This window comes from Metarhizium acridum, assembly GCF_019434415.1.
Source record: "Metarhizium acridum strain ARSEF 324 chromosome Unknown scaffold_29, whole genome shotgun sequence".
Taxonomy (NCBI): domain Eukaryota; kingdom Fungi; phylum Ascomycota; class Sordariomycetes; order Hypocreales; family Clavicipitaceae; genus Metarhizium; species Metarhizium acridum.
In genome coordinates this window covers 386,713-399,022 of record NW_027094017.1, presented here as the reverse complement: position 1 = coordinate 399,022, position 12,310 = coordinate 386,713, and the positions used below count along the sequence as shown (strand labels likewise).

The 12,310-nt window shown below is 49.0% G+C and overlaps 4 protein-coding genes across 4 annotated transcripts; all 4 read left to right on the top strand.

The window, feature by feature from the left end:
• Positions 1-2,445: 2,445 nt before the first annotated feature.
• Positions 2,446-3,983, top strand: YPT31_1 (Rab GTPase ypt31). Its single transcript, XM_066118051.1, has 5 exons — positions 2,446-2,628; positions 2,705-2,717; positions 2,803-3,192; positions 3,267-3,347; positions 3,429-3,983. The coding sequence occupies exons 1-5, from the start codon at positions 2,608-2,610 to the stop codon at positions 3,560-3,562; spliced, it is 639 nt and encodes a 212-aa protein (XP_065976649.1). The 5' UTR covers positions 2,446-2,607; the 3' UTR covers positions 3,563-3,983.
• Positions 3,984-5,058: 1,075 nt separating this feature from the next.
• On the top strand, positions 5,059-5,550 carry BRX1_1 (Ribosome biogenesis protein brx1; the record flags this gene model as incomplete). The annotated part of the gene is made up of 1 exon (XM_007816189.2): positions 5,059-5,550. The coding sequence occupies one exon, from the start codon at positions 5,059-5,061 to the stop codon at positions 5,548-5,550; it is 492 nt and encodes a 163-aa protein (XP_007814380.2).
• A 519-nt stretch (positions 5,551-6,069) lies between these two features.
• On the top strand, positions 6,070-8,498 carry J3458_004169 (uncharacterized protein). Its single transcript, XM_007816190.2, has 3 exons — positions 6,070-6,576; positions 6,627-7,698; positions 7,757-8,498. The coding sequence occupies exons 2-3, from the start codon at positions 6,916-6,918 to the stop codon at positions 8,279-8,281; spliced, it is 1,308 nt and encodes a 435-aa protein (XP_007814381.2). The 5' UTR covers positions 6,070-6,576; positions 6,627-6,915; the 3' UTR covers positions 8,282-8,498.
• Positions 8,499-8,764: 266 nt separating this feature from the next.
• HDA1_1 (Histone deacetylase hda1) lies at positions 8,765-12,306 on the top strand. Its single transcript, XM_007816191.2, has 6 exons — positions 8,765-9,108; positions 9,383-11,093; positions 11,171-11,234; positions 11,289-11,381; positions 11,441-11,612; positions 11,666-12,306. The coding sequence occupies exons 2-6, from the start codon at positions 9,523-9,525 to the stop codon at positions 12,016-12,018; spliced, it is 2,253 nt and encodes a 750-aa protein (XP_007814382.2). The 5' UTR covers positions 8,765-9,108; positions 9,383-9,522; the 3' UTR covers positions 12,019-12,306.
• Positions 12,307-12,310: the final 4 nt, after the last annotated feature.

The window sequence follows — 12,310 nt, the reverse complement described above, 5'->3', positions numbered from 1 at the left end:
TTGCTTCTGCTAGTATTCTGCGTACAGCCCATTCATCTTGTGGGAAAGCTTCGTCAGAAGCAGATGAAAGCGACAAGCTTTCATCAGAAGAAGGGTCAGAAAGAGACAGATCCTCGGAAGTCATCAGTGCGGTAAGATAGCTATCAGTAACATCCAGATGAGACCTAGAAAAATTCGTCAATTTCGAAGCCATGGCCTTGTTTTGTGATTACAAACCTGAGGAAGTATCTCGCAGACGGCTGCGTCTATATTACTAACGCGTTGTCGTGAGATAAATGCAGGAAGCAAAGGCTGGCCTCAGTCAGAGTCATTACTGCTGAACTGAATTGTGATATAGCCCATGTATTCGAGTCTTTCTTACTCGGGCACTTATGGACGCGGAAGCTTAGTTACTTATCCTTTTCGATGGACGCAGATCGACATGAATGCTAGGGAAATATCCAAAAGCTCCTGCCTGATGAGCGACAGCGTTTGATAATTGACAAAGAGTCTGGTGCGATGAATAGGGCTCCTCCTGGCAGATGCTGCCAGCTGCCAACAGCTGAGCCTTGAATTCAAGGCTGCCGAACCTCCCTAGTAGATATTCTGAGTTCCTCGGCAGGTGTCTAGGTGGATATTTGAATGACTTTGGATATGACTGAGCAACAGCGACAGATTTCCTGGTAAGTGCCAGACCCGTAAGGCTTCCAGGAAGCACCAGCGAAATGTCATAAGAAGAGCAAGATAATGGTCCCTCGCCTGTTCCACACCCCGATGCAACCAGTTTCTAACCAGGACGAATCGGTCGTTCTGCAAAGCCGATACGGGGCATCGACTTGTCGGAGTACGTATCCCTTGTTAAGGTGCCGCCTTTGTATCTACTCCAGAATACCCTTGTCGAGTATTTCTACCTGTACTAGGCCTATTAAGCCTAATAAAATACTGCCAAGAGCTAGGTATGTACCGGGGACGATCAAGAAAACTTTTATTATCACAATAAATACGTGAGTATATATGTACTTACCTAACACTTAATTCTCATTGGATATTATCCCGGTAAGGGACCTCGCTGGCACCTTAACACATTCGAAGGGATTCACATGGACCTGCTATGCAGGTACAAGTTGTATCTTTGCGGACTTTTCCCCAAGACAGCGCCCGAGTTCTGGATCTGGGCCTTAGAGCTAGTAGGACGGAACCCTCGAAACAGGGATCGACCCTAGTATCCAAAGTAGTAACAAGGTCCCAAACACTGTAAGATCCGTGCACCGAATCGATGCCAACTTCAATGGATAGGGTGAGAGATGCCGTTCTTGTGCCCTATCAGGCAATATCATCTGCTAGTAAGGCGGTCCAATCCAAAGGTTTTTGCTTGGGTCTGAGTAAGAGCCAGTTCGTCATGGTCCGCTCCATTCATCCTCCCACGGACTGACTGGCTGCAATACTGCTGCCGTGATTCATTACGGTGGGAGGCAAAAAAGTTTTTGGCCAGAGCTGGTGCCTGGTCGTCGCACAGTATGTTATAATGTGCTGGAGTATATTAGTGTATGCTTATTGATAGGCATATATATAGTGCCATAGACTGTATGTCGCTGCAGCATTCTGGCTGACGCTCGTCAACGCTGAAGCCTTTAGGCAGGCAGACGGGCCCGATAGCTGCAGACGAGAGGAGCAACAAAATTACCAAGTCAAATGGCCAGTTTTGTGTCGAGACTGGTATTTGTTGACCAGTCTCAAGATCAACGGAGCCCTTCGGTCAACGGCCCTTGAAGGGGAAGCCAGGCTCTCGTCTGCTTTGCCCAGGCTTTCCATCAACGGCGGGTGCAATTTGGGAGTTCAGAGCGTTTTGTGAGCATTCATTGCTTACTGAGTAACATAGATGCATGCACTTAACGCGAGCACAATCGATTGACCAGACTTCTTCAAAGAAATCCTCGGACTTGTCACAGCACCTTTTGATACAAGTCTGGTCAAGTTCAGGGGCCCGTCATTGTTGGTGCTTGAGGTGTCCTTCGCCCGCGCCTCCGCCGCTCTACTCTGCCAATCAGTCCACGCCATTTTACGCCCTATGCTGTTAGCTGTTTGACGGATAACTGCCTGAGCGGGACCCCGAGCGCCGCCCAGGCTTTGTTGACGTTGGAAAGCTCAAAGTCCAATGTCCCATGTCCAATGTTTGGTGGTCAATGTTGAATGTTGTCTTGAAGGCCACAGAACACCATTGTAAGGCGATGTCCGTCGAGCCCCTTCTATGTAGTTTTCCAAGTGAAGACCTGGGCCGGTCTCTTTCAAGGCCCAGCCATCTTAATAACTCCTTTATGGTGCTGAAAGCAGGGGCCTAATCAGCAGGCAGCATCGCCTGTTTAAGTCTGGTCTCATTTGCAATGCACATGCATGCTCAAGTGACCGCAGTGCCTTGACCTTGGATCTCTCCACGCTACAACAACTAACTACTACGCGCACCTGTCTTGGAACTCTTCCCCCTCCACACACATCTGCACCCACATCCACCACATCCACTTCGACGACTGACATACACCGTCTCCCTTAACAATTCTGCGCATCTGCCGCCAACACAGCTCTTGAACGCTTTCGCCTGTCAAACTCTCTCTCAGACCCAACACCGCCGCCATGGCCAACGATGAATATGATGTACGGACTGCCCCTCCCTTGCCCCTCGATATTGCTGCGCAATCACTAACGATAGGGGCCCTGCCGCCCGTGACAGTTCCTCTTCAAAGGTACACCCACCGCCAACCCCAATGGCTGGCCGGCCTCGCTTAGACTCCTCTGCCGCGCGACGGAGCTGACATTTCTATCACCTAGTGGTTTTGATCGGAGACTCTGGAGTCGGAAAATCCAACCTTCTCAGCCGATTTACCCGAAATGAGTTCAACCTGGACTCCAAGTCCACCATCGGTGTCGAATTTGCCACCAGATCGATTCAGGTCGATTCCAAAACAATCAAGGCGCAGATTTGGGATACTGCTGGACAGGAACGCTATCGCGCTATTACGTCTGCCTACTACCGTGGTGCTGTCGGTGCCCTACTCGTCTACGACATCAGCAAACATCAGACTTACGAGAACGTCACCCGATGGCTGAAGGAGCTGCGGGATCACGCCGATGCTAACATTGTCATTATGCTCGTCGGCAACAAAAGCGATTTGAGGCATCTCAGGGCTGTGCCCACTGATGAAGCCAAATCCTTTGCCAGTACGTACGATTCAAGCTAGATGCGCTCTTGCCATGTATTTATTCTTGGCATGCACTGACCGGGCATACTGCAGGTGAAAATCACTTGTCATTCATCGAGACGTCAGCTTTGGATGCCAGCAACGTTGAGCTTGCCTTCCAAAACATCCTCACTGGTACGGAATCTATTTTCATTGGTGTGCCATGTAAGCATGGTTTATTGTCTAAACGCTGCTAACAACCGTTCTCCAACTTAGAAATTTACCGAATTGTGTCCAGTAAGGCTCTCGACAGCGGCGATGGCGCTCAGGCCACGATCGGAGCTGGAACCAACATCTCGCTCAGCAAGCCGGCTGACGACGAGTCCGCTAAGAGCGGCAAATGCTGCTAATCAATCTCAGCACACAGCCCACCACAGTTATGCGTGGGCTTGGGATAGATACCACATGTCTCGCACGGCTGTTGGGAACGCATGGGAAGAGTCTTTCGGCGCAGAATTGAGGAAATGAGGAATGGTGATTACGTCTTTATTGATAATTAGAAGGCGCGGACACTTTGACTTTCTTTTTGTTCTTTGTCATGACATTTTAGCTGGGCCGGTGCGCTGGACGATCACTAAGAGAGGAGATGGTCCTCTTTACGTATAGCAGCTGAATGAGTCCCTAATGATTTAAAACCCTCTCCATTTAGTGCACACACAAAGACTCGCATTTCTGTTGATGCTTAATAACTCATCTGAGTTTCCTGATATTTCCTTGAAGGGCACTCCCTTGTGCCATTTCCATATAAAACATGTGAAACTTTGTCTTTTTATATTTCTAATGCAAATGGTGCAGGGTTAGTGCCATGGTCAGCTAACAAATGGAGTTCCAGCACAAGTAATAGACCCAAGTTGTGCTCAGGTATTCGATGTTGACAACGCTGCACATGTGAGCATTAAGAACCAGACATTACATGTTGCGCCAGGTGACAGGGCCTGGTGAGTCTTGTGTCGTTGCTACCCCAGTCCCACTGCGAAACATGTAGTTACATAATAGTCTGGTACTAGTCGGTGGGTATGACTTGTGCAGGAATATTCGTTATTGATAACAGCCGCAAGCCTCTCCTCATTAATTTTTTTAGGGACCGCAATCCCGCCAGTATGTGAACTCGGTTTGTCGATAGCTTCGCCAGGTGTTAGCGAGATTCATCATTGCTCTGCCAATAGATCACGACGCGAAGCATAAGATAAAATGGCGGCCGTGTACAAATAACTGTCTAAAACTGATGGGCAAAAGCACGAGTCGGCGAATCATGGCGTCAAGAAGAACAAGCAACGGGTGCTGATTCTCTCTTCGCGTGGTGTTACTTACAGGTCAGTGCTACTCCCTCATACAGCCTCGTCGATTCCAAAACGAGTTTGAAGGTTCTAACTGGCTGAATTGATATGCAGACACCGACATCTGCTCAATGATATTGCTTCGATGTTGCCGCATGGCCGTAAGGATGTCAAGTTTGACTCTAAATCCAAGCTGAGGACGAGTTCAACGAACTAGCCGAACTCTACAACTGCAATCATGTGCCATTTTTCGAGGCCAGGAAAGGAAAAGATCTCTATATATGGTTAAGCAAGGTCCCAAACGGTCCAACTACCAAAAATGCATCTCCAGAACTGCAAGTAACCCCCCTCACTCATTGTTTGCAGCCACAACTAATGTCCCCTTGGACAGTACACACAATGGAAGAACTGCACCTTACCGGAAACTGTTTAAAGGGATCTCGGCCGATCTTGTCATTTGATGCTGCTTTTGACAGCCAGGCGCACCTTCGCGTCATCAAAGAGCTGTTCCTCCATACCTTTGGAGTGCCTCAAGGAGCACGAAAGTCCAAGCCTTTCATCGACCATTTATGGGCTTCGGCTTCGCCGACGGTAAAATTTGGGTACGAAACTATCAAATCAGCGAGGAAGAAGCCTCGGTGGTGCTGTCGGGTGATGATGACAAAGGCAAGAAACCAAAGGGCGGTGCGACTAGCAGAGCTGGCAACACCGAAATCAAGCTCATTGAAATTGGTCCTCGATTTGTGCGCACACCCATCATCATCCAAGAAGGTTCTTTTGGCGGACCAATCATCTATGAAAACCGGGAATCCAATTCGCCCAATCAACTCCGATCTGATATTCGCAAGGCCAAGGCTTCCAGGCACGATGCCAGAGTAGAACAGAACATGGACAGGCTGTCAAGAAAGGGAGAGCTAGGATTACGATCTAGCAGTGGCCAGAGGCGGGCCAAGGACGAGCTTAGTAACAAGCTCTTTTTGCATAGGGGATCAATCAGACGGGAAGGGGGAGGAGGGGGGTGGTCACGGCAGAGATCCTGTCAAATATGGCGCCGGAGTTGATGGCTTCGTGTCAATTATCTAGTAGCTGTAAGAGGAGACAAATAGGTCGACCTATAGAGGCGAAAGAAAATGGGAAGACGACCAAGGCCTCAAAGCCTCTCGATATGGGAAATATGGAGCCTGGCTATGCTGGCTTTACTGATGACCCGACTGAGGAAACCGTTCAAGTAGCAAGACGAGCTGTCATCCTCAGTGTTCCAAGTAGAGCAGCCAGCGCAATCCACCACAGCCTGCAGTCAAAAGAGAGACTCCTGGACTGCTTCCTGTGACATACGACGTCAATTGATATCCCATAACCAATTTTGCACAGCATGGAACCGCTGAAATCTCACAATGGAAAAAAATTCATTTTTAACTGGCCACGAGGAGTGTATCGCACTCTTGAAACTTGATCCTAGTCTTGCTTCTGAAATCTGGGGTGAGCGAAAGTCAAGGTTGTCATTGGGTGATGGAAGGGGCTACCGGGCGGCTGCTCTTCGAGTCACGTCCACGGTATCCTACTTAAGTACTCCCTACCGTATCACTTTTCCCCCTTCCTCGACCTCTCCCATGGGATCTGGATCTTTTGATCTCACGAATAACAAAACCCAAACCCCCAAATCGCTCCTGCAGCAATGCCTCCAGCGATAGCGATAGGCTCACCATCAAAAATGGCACGCGCATGCGCTTCGACTTCAAATTCCACCCTATCGGGCTTTTTCTGCCCAGTCTCGAGCCCCAACGCTGGGGTCACAGGACAATAAATCCTCGCTACTCCCGCTTCCGGTGCCTATCGAGTCATCGCGAAGCACTCGTGGAGCATATTAGAAGCTCCAGCAACATCACATCTTTCCTCATCAATCCTTCCGGTCGCGGCGAAGATTGAAACTACTCCTCCTGCTCTCTCGGCAATCAGCCTTGAGACAGTAGACTTGTAGCCCGATAGCAAGAATATTGGGCATTGGTCGACACCGGCCTTCGTAATTTACCACCACGGTTGTAGCCCTCTGGGGGTCTTGCATATATTCACCATGTTTCTCAAAATAGGTATGCACATAATTTCACACTGAACCTTACCAAGACTGACTCTTTTCAAGACCTAGTTGCTCCGTCGGTTCGAGTTTGATATTTTGTATTGCACAAGGCGAAACACTCCTACCGGTGCCAGGATACAGGAAGCGCTCATACATTCTGGGCGTCTAAACGTACGAATCAATACTAACATAACAACACGGGAAAAAAAAAAAAAAAAAAAAAAAAAAAAACCGAAAAAGAAAAGAAAATTACAGAACAGCAGAAGACAGTTGCTGTTTGAACAAAAACCACAACCACAAAACCATTATCCCTCAATCTTATCATACTGTCATTGAGTACTCGTCTTGTACAATGACGGCTTCCCCAAAATCTGTCGCCTACCTCGCGGGCTTACCCGTTGAGATTCTTCTAGACATATACCAGCATCTAGACTTGCAGTCCACTCTAGAGCTTTCGCTTGCAAACACGGAATTCTTTCTCTTCTTTCAGCGACGAAGGGTTGACATTCTGCTACCTATTCTCATGCGGGACTTTAGCCCATTTGACGAATTTGTTCAGGTATACACTGCCTCGGCTGAGGATATTGCCAGTGGCGGTCTATATAAGCCCAAGAAGGTGGTGTTACACCGATTCGCCGGCGATAAAGGAGTGATTTTGAGTAACGGAATTTCCTTGCCAGGTCTCACAGGAAATCCCGTTGGTGGCAATTTCACGCAGGTCACCCATTCCCGACACGCGCTTACAGCATCGGGATCGAGTCTCGATACTGTCCATTTGACAGCGCTTGACATTGACGGTCTGCTCAAGCAGTGCAGCGTAGTGCGCGAATGGGAAGGACTGTTTCCGCAAATGCGATGGTTTCATCAGCCTGAAGGCTGCCGCTTTCTTCGCCCTCACGAGCAAGTGCGTTTTCGAAGGGCATTGTACAGGTGGTGGCTGTATGGCATATATTTTCACGGTGACTCCCCCCGGCCACGAGTTGGTCACCCCGAGCCATTTGTGGACGATATTCGTACAAGTCAGATGCGACGCCATTCGACTGGCGAGTTGATGGAGTTGATGGACTTTTTGGAAACTGTTAAGGACATGATATTGCATTATATATGTCCTCGACTGGATCCAAACCAACAGCAGGTATGATATTGTAATGAACATTCTAGCGAAAACGATTCATAATAACGCGGGTATGTAGACTTTTACGCAAACGCCTTTAGTTGAAGATGTTGGCAGGAGTCAGTCCCTGGCTACAGGCTGGAATGACCAAAGCCATTGGGGCCGTATTGTCAAGACTTATGCAAAGCTTGGCCCCGAGGACCTATTATACTACTTCAAGAACATCTACAGCTATCCGCGAAAACGGCTGATTACGGAAATTCAGCTTCGGCACCCCAACTTCTCGTTTGACCAAGAGTCCATCCAGATTGCTGTCCGTTGTGCCTTGGATGAGAGGAGCTGGCTAGACCGGATAGCCAACTTGGCAGAGCATGACGTTGGAGGCATCATCGATTTTGATGATGACCGAGACGAAGACCGTCTTAGATTGCAAAATGATGCCAGCCCAACCGGAGAGTTACCGGAAGGGTCGAGATTTATCCGGTCATACTCGCGGTATTCGCCCCGAGGCGATGACGGATCGCTCCTAGACGACTATTTTCGGTTGTCGGTGGTTGAATCCCGGCTCGCGGCATCATCAACGCTTTTAGGTGCTGTCAATTGAGACATCGGTTGATGTTCTGGGTGGAAATTGTGCAACAGTTAGCCGAATGGACAGCCCCTGAATAAAAAAGGTCTGGTGCATTGTGTGCTAAAGCCAATTGTCTGTTTTTAGGGAAAGGTCCATTATTCAGATAGTAGAACACATATACTTTTGGCGCTTTGCACAAGACAAGTCTGTTAAAATTAGAATCCTGTGATGCATAATAGTTCCAGTTGGCCGCCCTCAAATTCTGGTGGCAGATTGGTGACGACGGTTTGGCGGTTTGGCGCGTTAACGCTGGGTGCTAGCGGGTGGTTGGGGGTGGTGCGGGACCAGACCAGAACAACCAGTTGACCCCAGACACCAGTGACCATACATCATTGAAGGGCCAGACCAGACAACCCAAGTGCCTGCTGGAGCATTCAGAGCCTACAGTGCAGCCCGCCTTGAAACTGGCCCCAGGACTGAGCAGTGCTGGCTTTTGAATTCAATTGCCTGGCTGGCTCGAACATTCAATAGACCGGCCACACGCACATGCACCAACAAACAAACACCACACACACACATGTGCACCACCTAGTCAAACGACACCAGAGTACACCAGACACCACCACGCTTCGAAGTCGCATGAGTGACCTCCCCAACGGAGCCAGGTCAGTTGCATCCAACGAGCAGCTTTCAGCAGCTCCCAGCGCGCGCCGTCTATTTTCATGTATTGCGCTCCCCTGATACTCTGCCGCTGCTCTGCATGACATTTATCTGCAGCAGGCCGCATTCAAACCCAACCCGAATCCTGGCGCAGTTGGAAGGCTCGTCAAGTAAACACGACCAACCTCCGACCCAAATAGGTAAATAAGAGACCTTGTCCACACCCATGGCGAGGCCATGCGCATGCTTCTTCCCCGGGGACGCTGCCGGGATATGATTCTCTGCAACTATCTTTGTGCCTCATTCTTCTTGGGCGGGTGGGCGGAAACGACAACGTCTGTTCTGTCTATGCCTTGCCGCAGTGCTGGCCTCACACGCAAGTTTGGTCAAGTCGTGAAGCACCCTGACCTTGCGCACTCAGAATATCCTCTCACGCTTCATTATCAACCTGTTGCTGACTTATGTACAACTCAGGTCCTGCCGCTGGGCGGTGATCCCACGTCGTCTAGGAAGCTGAGCTTGGCAGACTGGCGCCATCACAGCTCTGCGGCTGCGTATTCTCACCTCACTGCTGTGCTTTTGCCTGATGCTCTGATAGTGCCATTTGCTCTGTAATGGACGACCACTCGGCAATGGAGGTAGATGACCATCCCATGGGGGACGCGGACTTGACAAACGGAACCAGCCATGACAACAGCGTTCGGCCAGAGGATGACGACGACACTGCCTCTGAGGAGGCCAGTTACGATGACGGAGTCTATCCTGACCTGCAAGATCTGGCCCTAGAACAGCTTCGGCGGCGCGGACTTCTCCCTACTGGTTGCTGCTACGATGATCGCATGAAACTGCACATGAATGCAGATTTTAGCCCAAACACTCACCACCCCGAAGACCCTCGGCGCATTCATGAGATCTTCAAGGCTTTCAAAAGAGCCGGCTTGGTATACACAGGGCCAGAAGCTGAGCTGCCCAAGATAATCAAGGAATGCCCTACACGGTACATGTGGAGAATTCCTGCCCGTCCCGCCACTAGTCAAGAGATATGTTTGGCGCACTCCTCGGAACACATGACCTGGGTCGAACACTTGGACAAGTTGAGCACCGCGGAACTGCGTGAACTGACCAAGAGATATGACCAGGGCCGCGAGTCGCTGTATGTGGGAAGCATGTCCTACCCTGCCGCTCTTCTATCTGCCGGCGGCGCCATTGATACATGCAAGAACGTCGTTGCTGGTCAGGTAAAGAACGCCTTTGCCGTTATCAGACCGCCAGGTCATCATGCCGAATTCGATGCCCCCATGGGATTCTGCTTTTTCAATAATGTGCCAGTCGCCGTTCGTGTCTGCCAGCAAGATTACTCGGATATTTGCCGCAAAGTTTTAGTTCTTGACTGGGATGTTCATCATGGAAATGGCATACAAAACATATTCTACGAGGACCCAAATGTCCTTTATATCTCCATCCATGTTTATCAAAATGGACACTTCTATCCCGGAAAACCCCCAAACCCGGAAACGCCAGACGGAGGCATCGAGAATTGTGGTGCTGGTCCTGGACTGGGTAAAAACATCAACATTGGCTGGCATGACCAGGGCATGGGCGACGGTGAATACATGGCTGCGTTCCAAAAGATTATCATGCCTATTGCCAAAGAGTTTAATCCAGATCTGGTGGTTATTTCTGCCGGGTTTGATGCCGCAGATGGCGATGAGTTGGGGGGATGTTTTGTCACACCTCCGTGCTATGCACACATGACACATATGCTCATGTCACTAGCAGACGGCAAAGTGGCCGTATGCCTTGAGGGCGGATACAATCTTTCTGCAATTTCAAGCTCCGCAGTGGCTGTCGCACAAACCCTCATGGGAGAGCCGCCGCCGAAAATGACGATACCCAAACTCAACAAGGAAGCTGCACGGACACTGGCCAAGGTCCAGGCTTATCAGGCTCCATATTGGGAGTGCATGCGTCCAGGAATAGTCGACGTTCCTGCCGTTCAGTCCCTGAACGCCAACCGTTTGCACGACGTAATAAGGAGTGCACAGCGTCTGGTTTTACAGGAGAAGCATAACATGATTCCTCTCTATGTTCAGAGGGACCAGTTGTACAAATCCTTCGAGAACCAGGTCCTTGTTACGCCGAACCTTCACAATTCAAGGAGAATGCTGGTCATTATCCACGACCCGTAAGTAACTCCTTTGTCAAAAAAAGTAGTAGCTGTTGTTGTAGAAATCAGGACTGTCTGACACCTTGTTTACTAAGCCCTCAATTGCTTGCGCAACCGGATCCCATTGATTCCTCATTGCAGCCACATAATGCTTGGGTAGTGAGTTTTGACTTTCTGAATGATTCGACCTCGTTCGCAAATTGACATTAATAGGTGGATGGGGTAACTCGGTATATTGACTGGGCTATCAGCCAGAAATTTGGTATTATGGATATCAATGTACCAGCTTACATTACGAATGACGAGGTATGCAACATTAGATTGCGAAAAGTTGCAAGTATCGGAGACTTCTGACACAGAATTAGGATACGGACTCTTATATTCCGGGCTATAGAGAACGAATCCTTCAAGAACAAGTCCAACAGCTGATGAATTATCTTTGGGATAATTTCCTACAATTGTACGACGCCGACGAAATATTCCTCATGGGAGTAGGTAACGCATATTTGGGCGTCAAGGTACTCTTAATCAACAGAGGTAGGAACTTTCTATACTATATCCTATGGTCAGATTTCTAACAACTTTGCAAGACTGTAAATCGAAATTATCTGGCGTTGTCAACTTTGTCACAGGAAACCTGCGTCCGGTAAAGTCCGACATCGACCCAGATCTCTCACTTTGGTACAAAGAGAATTCTAGGGTCTATGTTGCGGGCGACCACGCATGCTGGTCCGACCATGACTTGACCAAGAAGGTACAAAAGCGAAGATTCGGTACCGTTATTCGCAGTCCCAAGCTCGGCCTCAATAAGATGATGCAGGAGCATGCAGACGAAGTGCAAGGATGGATACTCTCACGAGTCTCAGCTACAAGTCGAGGAGATACCACAGAGGAAGAGGATGAAGATGATGGGAATGGGATTGGTGGTGTGAGAGCAGGCTGAAGATTCCGTCGGCTTGATTATTTAAATTAAAAAAAAAAAAAAAAACTTTGGGAGCCTGTTTTCGTGAGCGAAACCACCCATGATAGATGGAGGTAGGCTTGGATGCATTCAGAATATGGTGTTGAGGTGTGGCCAGTCTCGAGTACGGCGGAAAGGGAATTTTACTGCAGGCCGATTTTCGATGTTTTCCATTTTCACATTTTTCATGTTTATCACTCCTATGCCATGAATCAGGACTACGTATCTAGATAGTTTCTATGTGTTGGCATATATTAATTCGTTGATGGACATT